A 19,907-nucleotide genomic window follows, 5' to 3' on the forward strand; every position below is an offset into this window, starting at 1 on the left:
TAGATTATAAGCTGTGTGATGCCTAGAAAATAATAATGATGACAATTATTACGTCCTGGTGTCCTGAAAAAAAATAGCGCAGAGTCAGAGGATGAGGAGGAGCGGAAAAAGCATTTTAGCATAGGGGATTTGTGCTCAGAACCTGTTGATGCGCACGGACTCCAACGAAGGGAGCGACCCTGGATGCCAGGGTGTCCTTCCACAAACCTCTTTTTTTTACGCCCTTAACTTCACCGCGGTGCTGACCTCAGGAACGAGGTATGGACACCGGAGTGCTAAGCGCATGCTCCCTCTGGCTCCCGCGGCTCCGAGCTTTCAGGTTACAATGCGCAGCCTCCGCGGAAAAGGTATCACCCAATAGGAACTTCGTTTTGAGATTGTGGTCCCACCCCCAACTGCCAACATTCTATTTCCGCTTCCGGCGCGGCGGAGGACCCAGGTCGAAGATGGCGGCGTCAGCTGGATCTCGGGTTTCTGGGCTGCTTGGTCGTTCCCGGCTGCAGCTGAGTCGGTGTATGTCCAGTGGCGCCCACGGCGAGGAGGGCTCAGGTACTGGGACCGGGGTCGCGGGGCGGGCCTCAGGTCTGCTGAAGAGAAGAGCAGCGGGACTTTGACCTTGGCTTGAGGACTTGGGGGAGGGAGGTGAGATGCGGGCGGCTCCTCGCCCGGCCTGAGCGGTCGTGCCCCCTCTGCAGCTCGCATGTGGAAGGCCCTCACCTACTTCGTGGCGCTCCCCGGGGTGGGAGTGAGCATGCTGAATGTCTTCCTGAAGTCGCACCACGGAGAGGAGGAGAGACCCGAGTTCGTGGCCTACCCCCATCTCCGCATCAGGTCCAAGGTACCCCCTTGCAGTCTCATCAAGTGTCTGTTCTCCTTTCCCCAAATGCCCTGGTCCAAGTTCTTAATTCTGCAAAATGGTGGGTGCCGAGCGTGTTCAGTTTCTCATTTAATCCTCCCAAACACATTTTTATTTTCTCCGGCCAGGCCGGAGTTTTCTTTTTTAAGGTCATACACCAAGTACCCTTCGGTTTTTACTTTCTCTGAGTCATCCCAGCGTTTACCTTCTGATACTGTTAACAGTTGTCGGTTGTACAAAACTTGGAGGTTTGTGAAATTCCCTTAAGCTGGCAGAGTCGGAAGGTGGTTCACCTGTCTAAAACCTGGGCATCTGACAGCTACTAGCGGCATAAGGAGGAGATTGACAGCTTCTGAGCTTCACCTCTATGCTAGTTACCACCCCAACTGTGTCATTCTTTTGACTCTTGATGTAGATATTTAACTACTGTCTCACTTAGCCCAAGTGGAAAATTAAGCTGAATTCTTAAATACAAAAAGAACTGATGAGTCTCAGCGCCACTGCCTCCCTTGTACAATAGAATTAGAAGGCATACATACAGCGAAATGTCTTAACCTCAGTACCACTGACATTTGGGGCTGGATAATTCTTGTTGGGGCAAAGGGCAGTCCTGTGAGTTACAGGATATTAGCAGCATCCTTGACTTCTAACCACTAAGTGGTAGTGGTACCCCCTCTTCAAGATGTCTTCAGATACTGGCCTGTGTCTCCACAAGGGCAGAATCATCCTGGGTTGGAAATCACTGCCCTGGAGCAATGTTTTTCAAAAGTACCATGCAGAATAATTAAGGGTATGTTGCAGTTTCCAATCCAGAGATTTGTTTCGGGTCCAGAAATCTGCATTGAAGTCAGCATCTCTTCCCCTGTACCCACCTCTACCATTCTGATATAGGTGATGGGAGGACTGCACTTTCAGAAACACAGCACTGAGGTTTAGTTACAAGGGAGAGGCTTATGAGTAAGGAACTTGAGTTTGCCTTTCCTACTGTCCTCTTTACGGGCTCCCCTGGAATTTATAAGAGCTCTCTTATATTATGGGAGCACTGAAACATGGCAGTTACGTAAAGGACTAATTTCCATTTTGTTTTTATGTACTCCTTGTTACTTGCTCTGTTTTAAGCAGTTCGTGGCAGTGCTGAACTGTTTTTTGGAACTGCCTAATTGCCATCTTCACTCCACAGCCCTTTCCCTGGGGAGATGGTAACCATACCCTATTCCATAACCCTCATGTGAATCCGCTTCCAACCGGCTATGAAGATGAATAAAGAGAACCTGGACCACTACCCAGTGGGGACCACAGCGCTGGTTTGGACCATTACTCTGCACGCATGGACCAGAAAAGTATACAGGACCTTAAGCTCATCACCTTGTATCCAGTGATGACCATTACACTTGAGGACCATTATACTGATCTTCCATCCCTTTGCTTATAGCAGGAGGAGATGGCTTAAATAAATAATTTAGTCATGACCTGAGAGTTGCATTCTTTGGTTGTGTTTTTCCCTCAGAAATTAGTGTTAATATTCGGTTTGTACAGTGACAGTCTGTGGCTACTGTTGACAGTGTTTCCGGTCCAGTTCAGGCCTCCCGAAGAACAGTGTTTGTAACAGGCCTGGACTTGGTTTCTTGTGCCTGGGGTGGGTAAAGCAAAGATCAAAATTGAGCTAATTAACAGTCAAAATTGGGTCCTGGCAGACTTTGGATGGCAAAGACACTAGCATTGCTGAAGGATACACCCTAAAATCAGTGTTCTCCAGAGGTGGCAAGTTCGCATCTTAGATCCTCTCTCAGCTCCCTTCAGTCTGGAAGGGTTGTAAACTTCTGGAGAAATAAAGGCAGTATGGCAGTATGACACTTCCTGCATATAGTACTGGCTTTTTTTGTTTCTGGAATCAAAAATTTCCTGTAGCCATAAGAATTAAAAGAAACAACAATCAATAATAGTTACAAAATCACCCTTAAAGAGCAATTAAGATTTCCCCTTCAAAATTTAAAACCTTTGAAGTACCTCAGATAATTGGTCATTTTATGGGCAGGATAAAGTAAAGATAGCATGAGGAACAATCAGAAAAAAATTATTCCCTTAGCAATTACAATAAAATTTGTTTTATTCTCAAGACTCAACCAGACAGTTTTGTGGTAAGATTCAAGAGGCTACAAGGTTTTGACTGACTTGTGACCAGGCTTATTTCAGGGCAGTTATACTTAATCTCCAGTTTGCTGCCTGGCCTCCCTCAGCTGGGTTTCAAATATCTTATATATAATGGACCTTAGCCTGCCAAAATATAAATGCAGAATGTATTGCAATGGCATTAAGGACTGGTCACATTAACTATGAAGTTAATAATTGGTAAAGTGAAAAAAGATATAGAATCTAGGCTTTCTGTAAGTCAAATTTCATACTGTGTGGGCACATACAAAATTTTCTGGGTTGGGTGCTATTATAAACATTGAAATCAGTGAGATTTCCATTTGCTATACCATACTACCTAGCTTAGATAAATCTTCATTTTTAAATGATAAAGCATATAAAACTCCCCCCAGTGTACATATGAGATGTGTGGGGTGCATAGGAAGGAAGTCGTTCCATAAAATGCACTGAGTTCCAGGAACAAATAATGAATATAAACTAAATGTTACAATTTATTCCATCTTCATGATTTCAGGCATTACAGGGCAGGGTGAGTAAACAAGGCAAGTAAAGTGACCTCTTCACCCCGTCTGCCCCCCCTCCCATTTAATCATATGCAGCATTTTGGCATTTTTATGATATACAGGTTGACTTAATTCATTGACTTAAGTTGAAAGCTGGCAGCAGCAAATCTTGGTAATTTAGGATCTTCCTCCATAGCCACTCCAAGGATTTTAATTCCTGAACTATACCAAGTGCTCTGAAATGGCGTTCACTGCAGCATTCCTCAAGTTTTCACATCTTAGTATGAAAGTTGACACCTCTTGTTCAGGTAGGAAACCGTTGAAAAGCTGTCTTCCTCTTGGCTAACCCAGTCCACCAACAATCTTTAACAGGTAGGTGACTCTAAAAATAAAACTATGCTTCCAGGCATTGACTGAAACTGTCGTGCTGGGAACCCTTTCTAGAGTATTAGCTCCCTTAGAGAAAAGAGATCTTAACCAGTTGCTTCCATGAACAAATAACCCCAGCAAAGTGTACGTAATGTCCTTCAAAGAATGACTCGAGGTCAGGCAACCTTAGTCATCCTGACAAGTGTACTAGAGTTTTTATACAGGATATATTTAAAACTGATCCCAGACCAAGTACTGCAACGATAATCCCAAATAATCCCATTGTTTAGAATACTGAATTCCTGCTGTGATGCCAAAGCCAGAAATCTCAAAGCAAAGAGTGATGGTTCATCATTTTTTACAAATGAGAGATATCAATAAGGAAAGGAAATTCCTCTCTTAAATTCATCAAATCAATGCTATCTTCAGTTTTAATTGACACGATCCAGAGTCCTCAATTTCCTGATTTGAGGAGTCCACTTTCAAGATGACTGTCAAGGTCAAGAAGAGCTTTCGGGCTTTTCTTTGCCATGGCCCATGAACTCCAGTCCTTCAATAGGAATCTCCTTCTCCTTTATTGCTTTCTGATGAAAGAAAACATTTGATAAAGGGACTACATGAAGCCTGAATTCGAAACTTTAGAAATATTTTGTAGAATATTTTGTACTTTAGGTACAAAAGTAAATCCAACTGTACCATAAGGACTACCAAACATGACAAACCCTAAGTATAATTACAAAGAAATTATAAGTGTAAGACCAGAGAGAGAGATTGGAGAGTTGTAACAAAATTCATAAGTGCAATTTAAGCAGTATCACCACTCTGTTGTGATACTTGTTTAGTCACTAAATTGTGTCTGACTTTCGTGACCCCGTGTGACCCCTCCCAGGCTCCTCTGTCCACGTGATTTCCCAGGCACGAGTACTGGAGTGGGTTGGCATTTCCTTCTGCAGGGGATCTTCCCAACCCAGGAATCAAACCAGCATCTCCTGCATTGCAGGTGAATTCTCTACCACTGAGCCATCTGGGAAGCCCCTATTGTGACAGACACAAGTTCAAATCGGTCCCAGGACTTACTGGCTACCTAACTTTGAGCAAGCCTTTCTTTCCAATCTGTCTGTGGGACAAAGACAGCAACTCCACCTGGACTTACTGAGGATGTTTTTTAAGTTAACTAATTGGGAATGCCTTGCCCAGGGCTGTTCTTACAATCAGATCTGTTTCACATTCACTGTGCTGGAATAAAGATGTTCTAATTGGCCAAGAAAGACAAAATAGGCCAGTGAAGGCATTGTGACAACATAAGGGGACCCTCCATGAAGTCTAACAGGCCAGAGAGACTTAATACCCCGTCTCTCCCCTCAGCAACAGTGGAAGAGTGCACCACCGCAAAATCCAAGGACACTTGATTCTAGTGAACTTCGACTACTCGTTTAACTATTGCTGGGCGTGAGTGTTCCACGAATAAAATACAAGTAACTGGGCTCACTTGGCAAGTTCAGGTTCATCACCAAAGGAACCAAAGAAAGTTACTAGGCTCCGCGCAACGTAAGGTGCTGTGAAAAGATTTACCTTTGACATTCAGAGAGATACCAGGCATTCTGGGTGGTGAATGGTAAGGGAGAGAACTCCTGCCACTGGCCTCATCGAGGCTTTTCTTCCACCCTGCCCGTCCCAACCCCCTCGAGCCGGAGCCTAGGGCAGAGGCGAGAGGGCCCGGGTCGCTCACCTGAACACACTGCTGGTAGCGCTTGAAGAGGTCGGTGCATGGGTCCCCGGAGCCGTCCCCCTTGAGGAACTTCTCGGCAAACCAGCGATTGAAGCACTGGTCGTACTCGCGCTTCATGTCGGTGCAAGCCTCCCCTACGCTGTTCATGGCGTCGGCGTCCGCGGCGGTGGCGGCGCTCTCGGATGTCATCACTTTTAAGCGCGTCGCGCGGCCTTAGGACAGGAGAGGCTGCGCTACGGCGGCCGAGACGGAGCGAAATGTGGGCGCGGGCCGCGCACCTGGGTCTTCGGGCTGCGGCGCGCGGGCGCCGGGGCTTCACCTCCAAGGCGGATCCTCAGGTAGAGGCCGGGGCGTCCAGGCGGGTGTCGGAGCGGGGCGGAAGGCGGACCAGGCCCCACCCGTAACCCACGCCCTCCGCCGCCTCCACCCCCGCCCCCCCAGGGAAGTGGCCGGGTCACGGGCGAGCTGATCCAGCACCTGGAGAGGCTATCGCTGGTGGACTTCGGCAGCCAGGAGGCCGTGGCCCGGCTGGAGAAGGCCATTGCCTTCGCCGACCGGCTCCGCGCGGTGAACACCGACGGAGTGGAGCCCATGGAATCAGTCTTGGAGGACAGGTAAGCTCGCGGCCGCGGCCCTCGAAGGCTTGCCCGCGGCGCCTTCACTACCAGTAAAGCCTGGAGCTTAGTGTCTCATTCCACCGAGGGGAAGAGGACATTAGCGACACGCGAGAACTTGCCCACGGTCACCGTGCGGGTAAGCGCTTTCACTCTTTGCCTCGTTCGTTAAGGATCCTCTCCCTCCCTTTTAAAATCCTCGAGCCCTCCCCGTGTAACTAGGAACAAAATCCAAACGGCTAAGCTTTCACTTTCGAGGCCAAACTTCTAGAGCGCCCCCTACCTCATCATTCCGACCACGCTGACTTTCTGCCTGTTTCTGCTACACGCCCGATTCGTGGCTTCTCTAGGTCTTTGCACTTGCTTTTCTTTTTGTTGAACAATTCATCTCTTTGGCCTCTCCTAACCACTCTAAATTCTCCTTCCACTCCCTCCAATCACTACCTCCTTATCCTGTCTGGTTTTCTTCCACTGTTTTTCTTGATTGTCTTATTTTTGTTGACTTGTACTATTTCTTGTTATTAGAATGTGAGCTCACATCTGACTTGCTTACTCCTGGATTCCTGGCTCAAAAATTTTTTAGATATACACATTTTCTGACCTAAGTGGTTCCCTGTCTGTGACATATATCTGTGACAGTGCATCAAGATGTGTGCATGAGCATTCAGGGTATGCAAATCTGTTGATAATACAGAACAACAGAAAAGAAACAATCTAACTGTCCTTCATGGCTAAATGAATCTTCATACACTGAAATGGCAGTTAAAAATGATGAAATAACTATATATGCTGATATGGAAAGGTTTCCAGGGTATACTTATTAAGAATAAAAAAGGCAAAGTTCAGAATATGGTGTGTGGTTTCATTGATACTTTATGTGTAATCTATTATATATACTCTGGTGCATGCATTAAGTTTTGTTTTGTTCCCTGAAAGGGCATGCAAGAAACTGTTAACCATGGTTAGTGTTAGAGAAGGTGGAAATGCAGAGGGAAGTTTTACCTTTGAATGCCTAAGGGGGCAGAGTAATAACCCAAGTAGTGAAGTAGTGTAATGCAACCCGGAGGGCTGGATCTTTGACAAAGCAGCTTGTGTATACTGTACTTAGTGTGCAGCCCCTAACCACCTCTACCAGTTGTTGCCAAATCTTAATACATTTTTAAAGAAAACACTCTTTTTTGCAAAGCAGACTTGTTTGCCATTTGGGAGTGCAGCTTCTTGGGAAGGATAGGTATGCAACTTATAAAGATAAGGACAGTCTACAACCCTATCCTAGCCTTTTCCTGATGGAATTAAAAAAAAACAAATTCCTGGTAGAATTGGGCGAAAGCTGCCATTAGTCAGTGCCAGTCAGGAGAGCCACACTTATCTGTAACTGTAACCTTCGTGTTAAGTGCTTGCTAGCCTCAGGACTCGGAGAAGGCAATGGCAAGCCACTCCAGTACTCTTGCCTAGAAAGTCCCATGGATGGAGGAGCCTGGTAGGCTGCAGTCCGTGGGGTCGCTAAGGGTCGGACACGACTGAGCGACTTCACTTTCACTTTTCACTTTCACACACTGGAGAAGGAAATGGCAACCCACTCCAGTGTTCTTGCCTGGAGAATCCCAGGGATGGGGGAGCCTGGTGGGCTTCCGTCTATGGGGTCACACAGAGTCGGACACGACTGAAGTGACTTAGCAGCAGCAGCAGCAGCCTCAGGATTTCCCCGGGGTTCCAGTGGTTAAGACACTTCACTTCTACTGCAGGGGTCATGGGTTCAATCCCTGGTCCAGAACTAAGATCCTGCAAGGAGTGTGGGGTGGCCACAAAAAAAATAGTCATCCCATAGAAACTATTCTTTTTCATCTCAGAGCCAGAGACTGACTCACACGGCATCTCTGATTGTGGTCAAATAACTTCAATACTTAAGATGTCCCTCAGGGTCTTATTTGCCACATCGATTAGCTCTCATTTCAATCTGCATGAAACTAAAAGGCTTGTAGATGGAGATAGACTGGTGGCCAGAGAAACAGCTCCTGGCAGCTGATAGCTGGGAAGAGGCAGAAAGAAGCTAAAACAGCAGCAGAACTGTCCCACTGGTCAGCCCCAGGGCCAGCTGAGGCACTTCTTCCATCATGCTGCCATAATGCTTTCCGTGAAATTAAGTGCCTTGTCCATGAGCTTTAAAGGGCAGAGATTTCTAATTCACAGTTGAAACTGTTCTCAACCAGGGCTTTTCAACTGATTAACACAGCAAGATCAATGGACTCTTTTTCAGTTCTTCCAAGGATGGTACATAACTGACAACTAGACCAGATGCACAGAAGTTGTCCTACATTTCTGGACTAAACTCTCTTGTAGAATCCCAACTGAGAAAGATGAGGTGAGGTACATCTTCATAACTGACAGGCACCTGAAGAGCTCATCTGGTCCTGTTTGGTGTTTTATGCATGATTCCAGGGTCAAGAAAAGTTAAGCAACTTGCCAAATGAGGGGTCTGCTTGGTGTGCCACCCTCACAGAGACTCTGGGTTCAGTAGCCTATGATTAAGAAAATAGGGAGGTGTGGATTTATTCTACAAACAACTTCATCTTAAACAGTAATTGGGTAGAAATGTGTGATAGTTAAAGAGGTGAATTTCATCCTTCAGGAAACCTTACTAGGAAACCCAATTACCAAATGAGTGAACCTGGAAATTTTTTATATTGGCTGCGCTGGGTGTGTGAGCTTCGCTTGTTGAGAAGCACGGGTTCTAGAGCATGTGGGCTTAGTTGCCCCTCAGCTCAGACCTTTTAAAACATCATCCCAGCAATTCTCTGAACCTTTTTAGAAATAAGGTAACTGATAGATGGAAAGGATAAGTAACTTGCCTGCAGGCCACATGCAGCTCTGGGGTTTGAATTCTGCAGTGATTCAGGGGCCCCAGCTCTTAAACATTTTGTTATATTGCCCAACAGAAATATAAACTCCAGAAAGTCCAATGGTCACCTTTACAGATGATTTTTACTGTTGTTCTCTAAGTGTCCTTAAATGAGTATGAGTGCATATTCTTTATATGGTTTAAAAAAAAAAATCTAGTGCAACCTTCACTTTTTTTGGCAAGAAACTTAAAAGTCTAGAAAGATCATACTTGTCCAAGGTCACACAGTTGACAGTGCCAGTCCTAGAATAGAGTTCAGCTTTGAACTTTTTGTACCATTAATAAATGTTTATCATGTCTCATTCGGGGCTGGGTGCCCCAAAGAAACAGAACCAATCCTTTTCTAAAAGAAACTTATGATTACATCTTGGCCTCTCTGTACAGCCTCTACAGATGTTCATGTCACATCCTTGCCCTACTACATTTAGCCCTCAGTCTGTGTCTGGTTCAAAGCAGAAAGAGCTTGGCTGCTACCCTGTTAGTGATTGAGCATACTGCTTACTTTTCACCCCAAGTATCTAGAAGGCATCTCAAACCTCTTGTCATGCACTTTCAAATCTTAAAACAGTAGTAAAGCCCCACAGATGTATTCAACTCCTGTTTGGTTTCACTAGTCTGCCATCTGGATAGTTTAATGAAGCCACTAAGCCCCGAAAACAGTACAAGATTCTTGGGCTATGTTTGTGGTACCTCTTGCAAGGGAAGGTACTTTTATATCCAAAGGTGGTTGTGATGAAGAAAGCACTCATCTTAGGGGTACCAGAACTGGGCTTGGATCCCAATCCTGTCCCTTAGCAGCTTAAGTCACTTATAACCACTGTTGAGAGTTTCTGTACCTTACTCATTTCCCATCCCCATCGTCCCCCACCCCCACCCCCAAAATCCAGCTCTTTCTTGACAATGGTTAAGAGGTGACATCACCTGTTCTGAGGACCACAGGCTGGGTGGGACCCCCGTATCAATTTCCTTGGCAAGCATTGTTTACCTCTTGTTAGACTTAGTACACTGTATTGTAATTGCCTTTTTACTATCTCCACCAAAGTACCTTACCCATAGTAATCATCAAAAATATTTATAAAACTTGTCAGTACTGAGGAATAAATTATTAATACTACTTATCTCACAGGGTTGTTGGGGAAATCAATAAACGGTAGGCCATTATTTGGTCTTCCATCTTTGAGCAGTGACCGTAACTTGCTGCTGTCTTCTCCTCCCACTCTTGACCCTTTCCACCCATGCCCTTGAAGCCACGTTGAGAAGCTAACCTTAAATTCCTGGTTTTATAGATGTCTGTACTTGAGATCCGACAATGTGGTAGAAGGCAGCTGTGCTGAAGAACTACTACAAAACTCCCACCGAGTTGTGGAAGAGTATTTTGTGGCTCCGCCAGGTATGTGCTGCCCAAAATGGGTTAAGAGACTGTGCCACAGTAAACTGAGAATGCTGTATGAACTGTAAGGCCCAGATCTGCTCTGTGAAAGCACTCTGACCAAGTATAAAGTGGCAATGGTGGTTGTCCAAAGGTTCACACTTCTAGTTAAAAGTTAAACTGTCCTGGGGATGTGTGATGTACAGGCATGGTGACTCTAGTTAACAATACTGTATTGTATATTTGAAAGTGGCTAAAGAGTAGATCTGAAAAAAGTTCTCACCCCAAGAGAAGAGACCATAACTGAGACAATGGACATTAACTAACGCTGTTGCGGGAATCAATTTGCGGTACATACATGTGTCAGATCACTGTGTCGCACATCTTACACTTACACAACTACATGTCAGTTATCCCAGTAAAACTGGGAAGAACAAAAACACAGTATGTACAGGTGGCAAGGTGGCAGGAGATTCTGGAAGTCACATTAACCTCTAGGGGTCAGCTGGTAACAGGAATGAGGAAAACAAAATTAGGACTAGGGTGGGAAGGGTTGGGCCTAGAGGCAGATCTGGAGCTCTGCCTTAAAGGGACAGCTGTCATGTGCCACTTCTCTCATTCAGGGCCAGGCAGGGATGGGAGCCCAGAGAACCTGGACTTCTGGCATTCTGCGTGCTGGTTCCCAAATTTAAGTGTTAATCGAAGACTTTAAAAAGTAAAATACCGTGAAAGTAAAAAACATACCTACAAGCCAGATGCATCCTGTGAGTCATCAGTTTGCAACCCCTAATGTGGAAATTTGCATCTTTAAACCTCACTGTAACTATTTTAAAACTCTGGGCCAATAATAACACCCAGAACTTTGGGTGTTAATCTCTGATAGTTGTTACTGTTTGAGCAGACATAACCATTGACCACATACGCTGTTTCTCACATAGGACCTTGTGTCAGGTTTTACTTGGGAAAAATTGAGTTCACATAGTCTCTCCTTCCTTTCCTATATGCATACAAATGTCGAATTAACCTGTCTACAGGGTAATAGCTACACTTACTTCCATTGCTTATTTTTCATGGCAAATCAGTTAGCTCAGTGTAGAGCCAGCTGGGAAGCAGGCTTAACTATAACATTCCTTTTTGTTATTCTTTTCAAACAGGTAATATCTCTTGGTCAAAGCTGGATGAAAAACAGCCCTTCTCACATCACTGAGTAGCTATTCTGGGAAGGGGCATTCTATGAACACATGGAAGTGCAGCAACTATTTTGCAACAACTATTTTGTTATTATGAACACTAATATACCACTTCCTTCAGTCACCTGAAAAAAGTGATGGCTAGGTCCTTTAGTAACTAATTCTTCTGAAGATAGAACTGGGAACAATCTAGCCAAAATAAGGCAGAGTCCCTGATACTAACAGGAAGTGGAAGGTACAGCTGATTTCCAAGGAAATGGATCAAGTGTATTCATAGATACTCAGACCATTCAGTGTGGAAGACTTTATCCCTCCCTAAAAGACTGTTTACCAAACTGCACTGAAGTGAATCTATTTATGTAATTGTTACAGACCATGCATCTGATCACTTCGTGACAACCTTTTCAGTTGCTGTTTCGGTCAACCTGAGCAGCCTTTTATCTTTACTAAACATTTAAATTTGTTCTCGGATACCCACTGTGTTTCAAGCAGAGTGCTGACTTTCTGCTACAGTTAAAGGTGCGGGGAGGCAGTTTGGGGGAGGTGATGGGTGTTTATGACTTTCATGGTTGTCATTTCATGTGTGCATACTTCACCCCAAACTCAATGAGTTGTATAGCTCAATGTAAAAAGTACAGCTTTTACGGGTTGACTATATTTCAATAAAGTGGTTTAAAAAAATAGCTTGTGATAATGTAGCCCCCTTACCCCCACTCCCTGCCCCATGATTACTGAACTAAGCAGAATCCAAGACAGTGGGAGGTTTTTTGTTTTGGGGTTTGTCTTTTTTTGTAACTCAGATACCAAGGAAAATTTGAGACAAATTTAGGCGCGAAAGTGACAGAACCAAAACTTAAATGAGTTTTTTCCCCTGACCAAATTGCTAAAGTTGGTTTTGGTTAAGAATTTCCCAGTGATCTTTATGCTGGCACCCACTTTTAAAAGCCTGTTTTTAGCCTTCTCATTCCCTTCCCCTATCTGCAATGCTCCCCTTTTCATTAAAGCAGCTTAATTTACATGGTTGGCCTTGAATTATAAGAGAACTCTGAAACTTCCCTTGCATGTGACATTCTCAGACCATCATCAGAGCAACTAACTTTATCTCCAAATAAGTAATCCACTCCTGCTCCTTACCAACTGGGCACAAGTTGCTACTGCAACTCAATGTTTTTTGTTTTTTTCTAGACATATCAGTGTGCCTGTTGGTGAAATCTATGAATACAATCAAAGACAACTACACCTGTCAGTTATTAAACGTTTAAAATATATTTCTAAACAGAATGGGCCGACTCAGTCACAGTAACTGCTGATCTCCATAGAAGAGCAACCCACAAGGATACAGCACTGATTTTTTTCCCATCATCAGGGTGAAAAATATACAACTCGTTTCTGAACCAAAACCACAATTTCTGCAGTTAAAAATGCTTCACTGCTAATATGGCCCTGGTAGAAATTATGTAGTTTTATTTCCTTAAAAAAAAAAAATTAAAAAAATCTCCTAAGACACTAAATCATCAATCTGGAATGTAGATTCTGAGCACAAAGCAGCTCAGTTCACCTAAAAAATAAAGAAAAAATTCCCACCACCTGTCTCAGTAGGGTCTGAAAGGAGAGAAGTAGTGTGGGGAACCCCTGCTTTGGTATGGAGAGTCACGGCCCCTCGACCCAGACCGAGACCGTGAATAGCCATAGCTGGTGCTTCTCTCTGGATAAACTCGGATGTAGGATGTTTCACCCTGAAAATCAAACAAAAAGGTAAAGGAAAAAATAAGACCTAGAAGAATAAAGCACACGAACACCTAATATGGCCGCCTAACAATAATGTAGTGTTGAGCACCGTTTGGCGCAATAGTGCCACAGGTAGGTATTCTTGCTCAAGGTAACACAAACAAATGGCAACTCGATTATGTGGTAAATAACTCAAATACTGGCTACTACTGTTAACAAACCTAAATTACTACCACTGACCCCCATAATCTAAGAACTGGAAAGGCTCTCAGAGGCCAGATATATGGTTCAATCCCCTGCCACCTTTTCTGGTGGGTACCTACGGAAGAAGCTGACCAGTATTCAGCACCTCCCAGGTGTCAGGACTTGGGCAAGATGCTTAATAATTTAGCTTCCTAACAAGTCTTATAAGATAATGCTATTATTAGGAACTATTTGCATATACAGGAACCAGGGTTCAAAGTTGCTCAGCTGAGATTTTAATAAGCAGCAGAGCAGTTGTGTCCAAGCAGGCCTATCTCCAGGCTTTTCATCCTCAGCTAGCATTCTCAGATTTAAAGATGCTAAGATGGAAGAAGCCAGATACTTTTTCCCCTCAGTGAACTCAATAATTTGATTTACCCTAACCAAGGTCCCGCTCTGTATAACTGAGGTACAGGTGCTGTTTTGTTTCTGCTCCAAAGTCCTAGAGGATAGTCTGAGCAACAGCACTGTTAAGGCATGCAGCCTCCGAGCCATAAAGGTAGGGAAGTGAATCCTTAGAAAAAGAAATGGGCCTTGAAATTGATGTTTCCAGACATCCCTAAACCCCACAGCAAGCCAGGACAGTGTAACCAGGAAAAAAAAAGTCCAATTGGTGGTCTGGTCTCCGTGGTATCAAAGGAATAGCTACCATGAGAATCAGACTGAGGTCCAAAACAGCAGCCACCTACTTGAAGGGAAGAACATGGAAGCTAAGTCCCCAGGGTGAGATGATGAACAAGCCAAGGGCTCAGGTTTCAAAGAGGCTTGTGCACCACTTTGGGAAAGGCAAAGTGAAGTGACAGCCAGCCAGACCCAGAGGAGGGAGAGCCATAATAATTAGGTTCATGGAGCAACACTGTGGTTTAAGTCAGTCAACCATATGACAGACTGCACCAGTCTTCTCTCTGGGTTAAAAATATTATGACTGCAGACTTCTCTCTGCTATGACCCTGCATTGCTGGGGCCTAAGAATTCCTTGGCTTTGTCCACTTAAGATAGATCTTTAATGGTATTATAAGGTCACTGAATGGCAAACACATGGCCTGTTGCTACTTCTGCTAGGTCAGCTTTAGGTGAAGTGGTCTGGGAATGAGCTCCTTAACAGCAGGTAGGGACTCACCTCATGAGAGCGGAATTTGGTTTCATCCAGTTTACGCAGGGCATATTCCATGTCTTCTTTTCTGAGATACTCAACCATCCCCATTCCATCTTTCTGCACATCTGCGTAACAGACGTCCCCAGCTTCTCGCATGTGATCTTTCAGGTCCTGCCAGCTGCCTGATGGAGGAAGTCCTAGGCACACAGAACACAAGAGAAGAAGCCACATCCTTCATCCATGTTAAGAGCCCCAAGACCTAGGGTCCTTTCCCCGTCAGTCACTACTTTTAAATCCTGATGGCCCCCAAATCACAGATTTTGACAAGGGACACAGAACCAAAGAAGAACACTAAAGTGTAGGTGATAAACCACCTAAACACTAAAGTATAGATGATAAGAAGCTGGTCCTAGGCTACTCTTCCAGAGACTAAGCCTTTCTTGACACAGCAAGAGGTCCATCCCATTACAGATTTAGTACCTCTAAGAATTCAAAGGATCTCTTTCTCTGTCCTTCACAATTAATAACAAAACCCCAAGACTTTGAGTTCTAAATTTTTCCATATGGAATTTTATTGGTACCAATTATTTCTTGTCTGACTGGGTTCACAGGACATGGGAATTTTGAAACCATCCAATAAAATAACCAAGGTGTAGATGAAGTAACACAAGAAAAACCTAAAGTTTGTTTTCTTGTAGGTGGGAATGACTGACAAACTAGACAAAATACCTCTTAAAAGATCACCAACACTCTTCAATACAGTAGGGGAAAAGGTAAGACTCAGACGCTAAAACTAGTCGGGAGTCATACAACCCTACCTGATGTCATGAAAGGGAAATGTGCTCCTGCTCTCAAAGGCTGTGTTTACCGCTCACAGCTCAGGACTGCAGCCATTTCCTAATAGTTTTCTAAGCAGGATTTCAGAGCAGCATGGAGAGAAAAAAAGATATGTATGACATCCTGAAGGAGGGAATAGAGTTCTGGGGTTAAAAACTTAACAAAGGGACACAGGCAGATACTGACAGTATCCCTCTTCAGCATCACGGGAGTCTGCTGCAACTGTCTGACATTCACATCTAAGGTGCCAGGTTCCTCAACATACCTCACTCTGCCAGGGGCCTAAAACACCCCTACAACATGCAGAAGGCCCCAGTTTTTTACCAGTGTGTTAATATTTCCAAAAAATGCATAAACCTCTGAGCTTAGCATCTCATCACTTGTCAACACTAGACATTTTGTTCTGTCCTTCACAATACGATCCCTAAGACTCCAAGTTGTTTGGTTTCTTTTTTACATAATTCCAAAACCATCACAAAATCTGGTCTATTTTAGGATCCAAGGCTAGGTATGATTTGTTCAAATCTAGCTTCCAGAATGTCTTTCTAACAAGTCAGATGCCAAGGTACATTTCCAGAAGAAAATGTCTTTAGAATTCTGGCTGAAGAGGTTTGGGCATCATCTTCTCTTTCAACACTAGAAAAGTCCTTTTTCATAAGAAGCAAGTTTATGTTCTATCAAGGCTGCACTATCAGTGCAATTTCATTGGCAAGGCTTCAGAATGTCACTGTGCATGAGAAGAAAACCCCACACATCCTAAGCACTGAAAAACAACAGCTAACATTTCTTAGAGGCCAGACTCTGTACTAAGTATTTCACATGCATCATCTCATTGAGTTTGAAAGGAACATACCTGAAACAAGAACTCGGAAATCAGATCTTCTTGTAGGAGGCCCACTCCTCCCACCGCGGGGCCACCCACCCCGACCTCCGTAAGTCCTGGGGAACTCCACACGAAGCCGACACTGGCCATAATCATAACCGTTCCTTCCATAAATTGCATCCTCAGCATCTCTGCAGAGAAAAGTCTGCAGTTAGTGTTGCTCAGGAGGACCGACTGATTTCCCTGTGAGGGATATGAATAACAAGTATTAAAAAAAAAAAAACAACCTGAAGTGAGAAAAAAGCAAAAGAACAAAAACCAGGAATTTGATGTACTACTGCTTTGGTCTGAAGACCTTTCATGGCACTGGAATTAAATTTTACAGCTGTCACACACAGGGTTTTCTAGGTATGAAGTGATAATGAATAAACAGGTAAGAGAATTCAGAAAAAATAAACTGTTGGCAGATGATTGATTTTGCCAAAGAACAGTGTTTCTTTGACCTTGGGGAGCTGTTTCTCAAAATGCACACCACACACTAGTCCTTTAATATTCTTCCTCAAGGCCTAGTACATTCAGGTCTACAAAAGGAAAAACTCATTTAAAAATAGGGAAGGCTCAAATGACAAATGAATATTAGTGTTTTGTAAGAAATACAGAATTCCCTCAAGTGCACCTTTTCAGAATGGCTTCGAGGACTAAGTTGTCAAAACCACTCTCTGGGTACAGTTTTGCCAAAAGAGAAATATTCAATTCACTAATACTTTAAAAGTCTTTCCTAGGATTCTAGGAGAGTGAGGAACACCAAGATGGCTCTCCAGGATTTGACAGGAAAGAGAATGCCCTGAGGCTGGGGGGACAAACAGCTGAAGACACACTAATAAAAGCATCATTTAGATGTCAGAGGCACAGAATCGCTTATGAAGACTCTAGTCCCAGGATCAAAAGCAAGGAGGACCACATCCAGTTCAACCCTAGCTATATTCAGAATACAGTGGGAGAGAGGCAGTACAGCTAGGGTTTAACGTTGTGAATAAAAATTGACCTCAGTTCAAATCATTCTGCTACTTACTAGTAGTTGTCTCTGGTTAAGTATGTGATCAGGATTTTACATCTCAATGTAAAATGCCAGTTTTGAAAGGATTAAATAAGATAACTATGTGTGCAGTGCTTTGCTTGAAACTTGGCACTAGTGTATCAAAAAGATAGCTTTTCCATTATGAAAGGAAGGAGGGGGGAAAAAAGACAATGTAGCACATCACACAGTAAGTTTATGTTGGAAAGGGCAGAACAGGGGATTCAAATCTACCTTCCCTGGTAGCCCTCCCTCTTATCAACTCACTTTACTAATATGTCAAAAGTAACAGAGCCTACATTGTAGGCTGTTGAAAATGCTTAGTAATATATAGTATAGTACATGACAAATAGCAACTGTTAAAAAAAAAACACACCGATACTTTTAATAATTTTAGAGGTGCAACCTTTTTCAGTTTAGGTGTGAAAATGCCTAGTTCCACTTTTGAGGCAAATGGCAAAGATACTAGGAACGATTTCTGTCAGAATCTTCAGCCATCAAAGCCTCAGGGTGCGTCCTGCCTCCCCATCCTCAGACGCTCCCCTTGTCTCGCATCACCCGCCCCCAACCCCCAAGACGGGCAAGACATCCCACGGGCAGTCCTCGTAGCAAAGCCCGCAGGGCGCAGACTAGGCAAAGCGCTCCCCGAGCCAATGCTGGAAACCAGAGAGCAAGCTCCGATTCAGTCCAAGCGTAGTAGTGCGATGGCTTCTAAGAACCAACAACCGCAGTTTTGAAAGTTCCCAGGCCTTTTCTGGGAGACAAGGGCCGACACTCTGCAAAATCACAGACTCCTTCGAGCCCGTTCGGATCGAGCGCGTCCAAACCCTCGGAGACCTTTATCATCTAGCGGAGCCTCCCCTTATTAGGGAAGGAAGAGTGAAATCCGAGACCCCATCAGACTATTTTATAAGTCTCCCCAAACCCCTGATGCTTTTATCAGAGCGAGGCTCTGGCTCCTGCGGGGCGGGGCGCGCGTGGATGGAAATCCGATCCATCCAAGAGCCAGCCCACTTTCTGCCCTGCAAAAGCATCCATATCGCCCCGCACTGTGCGCCCCTACAACGGCGAGTTCCAGCGGAGGGGAGGGTAGAGAGGACAAGCAGTCTCGTCACTCCTCACCGAGTCCTTTCCGGGCCGCCTCAGGGGCCAAGCTTCCCAAGCTCTGGGCCGCTTCCCCCGAAGGGTGCCTGGGTACCAGCCCCCGAGGCTGATCTGGGCGGGCTTGAGCCCTCCTCAGACCCGGCTTTTGTGTTTTTAAGTCAAAAAAAAAATAATAATAGAGGAAGTGACGGAGCAAAGGACTGCCTGGAGCCCCGCGGTGAGAGGAGGCCTCAGCCTCCACCCGGGGGCGCCCTGAGGGGTCTGCGGCGAGAGGGGGAGGGGAGGCCCTGGAAGCGAAGGGAGAGAAAGGGAAGGCGGGGGCCCGGGGCCTCAGGCTGACTGACGGGCGGGCGGGTGGGCGGCGCGGGGCCCTCACCGGGGGTCCTCGAAGCGCACGAAGGCGAAGGGCACGAGGCCGTGCCGATTCTTGAGCTCGATCTCGCTGATGCGGCCGTACTTGTAGAACAGGTCCTCCAGATCCTTCTCGCGCACGTCGCTCGGAAGGTTCCCCACGTAGATGCGCCCGTCGCCCTCGCCGCCTCGCTCGTCCGCCCAGCCCGACATCCGCACCGCCCGACGCCGCGGGCCCGCCGCAGCCCACGTCGCCGCCGCCGCCGCCGCCTCAGCCGGTGATCCCCCAACAGCGTCCCCGCGGGCTCCGAGGCGCTCAGCCGCACAGCATTGTGGGAACGAGAGCGGAAGCGGAGGGGTCGGGAGGAGGCAAAAAGAAATCCTCTTAAAGGGGACGCGGCTGCGACGCCTGCGCGTGCGCGTGCGCCCCCTGTAGGCGCCCAGGGAACCCGAGGCGCGACGACGGAGGGAGGTTCTAGAGTCCGGCGATTTGGAGTCAGTTCCTGAGGGCAGGTCACACTCCCCAGCTGTGTCGACTTGGGCAAGTGACTCAGGCTTCCTGGGCCTCGATTTTCTCCCTCTGTAGCGCTGCCTATCTCACAGGCTTTTGTGAGCATTTGCTGAGGTAGACGCGAGTGTAGCGCCAGGGGGGGGACCCGGGCTGTCACTCCCTGTGCGGGGGCCGGAGGGAAGGAGTCTGCTGGGGCCTCGGGCTGATCCCGCAGCGGCCTGGAGGAGCCCGCGACCGCTGGATTGAGCGGGGCCGTCGCGGCCCTCTGCCTCAGGTCTGTAGTTCCCTGGGCCACTCCGTCCCTGTTTTACAATCGCTTAGAGCTAAGAGTGTAAGGTGGACTAAAATGAGTGCGAGGAGGCCTAAGTTGGCCTCCGTAGCTTGGACGTGAAGTTTATCGGAGACCAAGAGGGAGTAAAAGAATCAGAACTGGGAATTCCATGTCGCGCGCTTCCACTG

General features: G+C 45.7%; 4 protein-coding genes across 5 annotated transcripts; 2 read left to right on the forward strand and 2 right to left on the reverse strand.

Annotated features, from left to right (window-relative positions):
• The first annotated feature begins 418 nt into the window (after positions 1 to 418).
• On the forward strand, positions 419 to 2,330 carry COX6A1 (cytochrome c oxidase subunit 6A1). Its single transcript, XM_055404597.2, has 3 exons — positions 419 to 549; positions 696 to 838; positions 2,037 to 2,330. Exons 1-3 carry the CDS (start codon positions 447 to 449, stop codon positions 2,118 to 2,120), a joined length of 330 nt encoding a protein of 109 aa, XP_055260572.1. The 5' UTR covers positions 419 to 446; the 3' UTR covers positions 2,121 to 2,330.
• A 1,144-nt stretch (positions 2,331 to 3,474) lies between these two features.
• TRIAP1 (TP53 regulated inhibitor of apoptosis 1) lies at positions 3,475 to 5,797 on the reverse strand. Its single transcript, XM_055404598.2, has 2 exons — positions 5,609 to 5,797; positions 3,475 to 4,463 (listed from the first exon to the last, which is right to left on the reverse strand). The coding sequence occupies exons 1-2, from the start codon at positions 5,795 to 5,797 to the stop codon at positions 4,380 to 4,382; spliced, it is 273 nt and encodes a 90-aa protein (XP_055260573.1). The 3' UTR covers positions 3,475 to 4,379.
• On the forward strand, positions 5,790 to 13,002 carry GATC (glutamyl-tRNA amidotransferase subunit C). 2 transcript variants are annotated; one of them, XM_055404596.2, is made up of 4 exons: positions 5,790 to 5,946; positions 6,050 to 6,222; positions 10,408 to 10,511; positions 11,645 to 12,363. In XM_055404596.2, the coding sequence occupies exons 1-4, from the start codon at positions 5,791 to 5,793 to the stop codon at positions 11,695 to 11,697; spliced, it is 486 nt and encodes a 161-aa protein (XP_055260571.2). In that variant the 5' UTR covers position 5,790; the 3' UTR covers positions 11,698 to 12,363. The 2 variants fall into 2 exon arrangements, with proteins under 2 accessions (XP_055260571.2, XP_055260570.1); XM_055404595.1 differs by lacking the exon at positions 11,645 to 12,363 and adding an exon at positions 12,866 to 13,002 and having other exon boundaries at positions 5,791 to 5,946.
• SRSF9 (serine and arginine rich splicing factor 9) lies at positions 12,924 to 19,278 on the reverse strand. Its single transcript, XM_055404594.2, has 4 exons — positions 18,963 to 19,278; positions 16,438 to 16,598; positions 14,772 to 14,944; positions 12,924 to 13,416 (listed from the first exon to the last, which is right to left on the reverse strand). Exons 1-4 carry the CDS (start codon positions 19,148 to 19,150, stop codon positions 13,273 to 13,275), a joined length of 666 nt encoding a protein of 221 aa, XP_055260569.1. The 5' UTR covers positions 19,151 to 19,278; the 3' UTR covers positions 12,924 to 13,272.
• Positions 19,279 to 19,907: the final 629 nt, after the last annotated feature.

The sequence above is a fragment of the Moschus berezovskii genome, chromosome 19 (assembly GCF_049115385.1).
Source record: "Moschus berezovskii isolate FMDL1 chromosome 19, NW_MosBer_1.0, whole genome shotgun sequence".
Lineage (NCBI taxonomy): Eukaryota > Metazoa > Chordata > Mammalia > Artiodactyla > Moschidae > Moschus > Moschus berezovskii.

Coding starts and splice junctions, on each gene's coding strand:
- COX6A1 (XM_055404597.2), top strand. CDS start 447: ATGGCGGCGTCAGCTGGATCTCGGGTTTCTGGGCTGCTTGGTCGTTCC. Junction 550..695: donor CCACGGCGAGGAGGGCTCAG/GTACTGGGACCG, acceptor CCCCCTCTGCAG/CTCGCATGTGGAAGGCCCTC. Junction 839..2,036: donor ATCTCCGCATCAGGTCCAAG/GTACCCCCTTGC, acceptor TTCACTCCACAG/CCCTTTCCCTGGGGAGATGG.
- GATC (XM_055404595.1), top strand. CDS start 5,791: ATGTCATCACTTTTAAGCGCGTCGCGCGGCCTTAGGACAGGAGAGGCT. Junction 6,223..10,407: donor GAATCAGTCTTGGAGGACAG/GTAAGCTCGCGG, acceptor CTGGTTTTATAG/ATGTCTGTACTTGAGATCCG. Junction 10,512..12,865: donor GTATTTTGTGGCTCCGCCAG/GTATGTGCTGCC, acceptor GTTTTTTTCTAG/ACATATCAGTGTGCCTGTTG.
- TRIAP1 (XM_055404598.2), bottom strand. CDS start 5,797: ATGACATCCGAGAGCGCCGCCACCGCCGCGGACGCCGACGCCATGAAC. Junction 4,464..5,608: donor GCTACCAGCAGTGTGTTCAG/GTGAGCGACCCG, acceptor TTCTTTCATCAG/AAAGCAATAAAGGAGAAGGA.
- SRSF9 (XM_055404594.2), bottom strand. CDS start 19,150: ATGTCGGGCTGGGCGGACGAGCGAGGCGGCGAGGGCGACGGGCGCATC. Junction 14,945..16,437: donor TTTCCGAGTTCTTGTTTCAG/GTATGTTCCTTT, acceptor CTGTGTGCCTAG/GACTTCCTCCATCAGGCAGC. Junction 13,417..14,771: donor CCAAATTCCGCTCTCATGAG/GTGAGTCCCTAC, acceptor TTTGATTTTCAG/GGTGAAACATCCTACATCCG.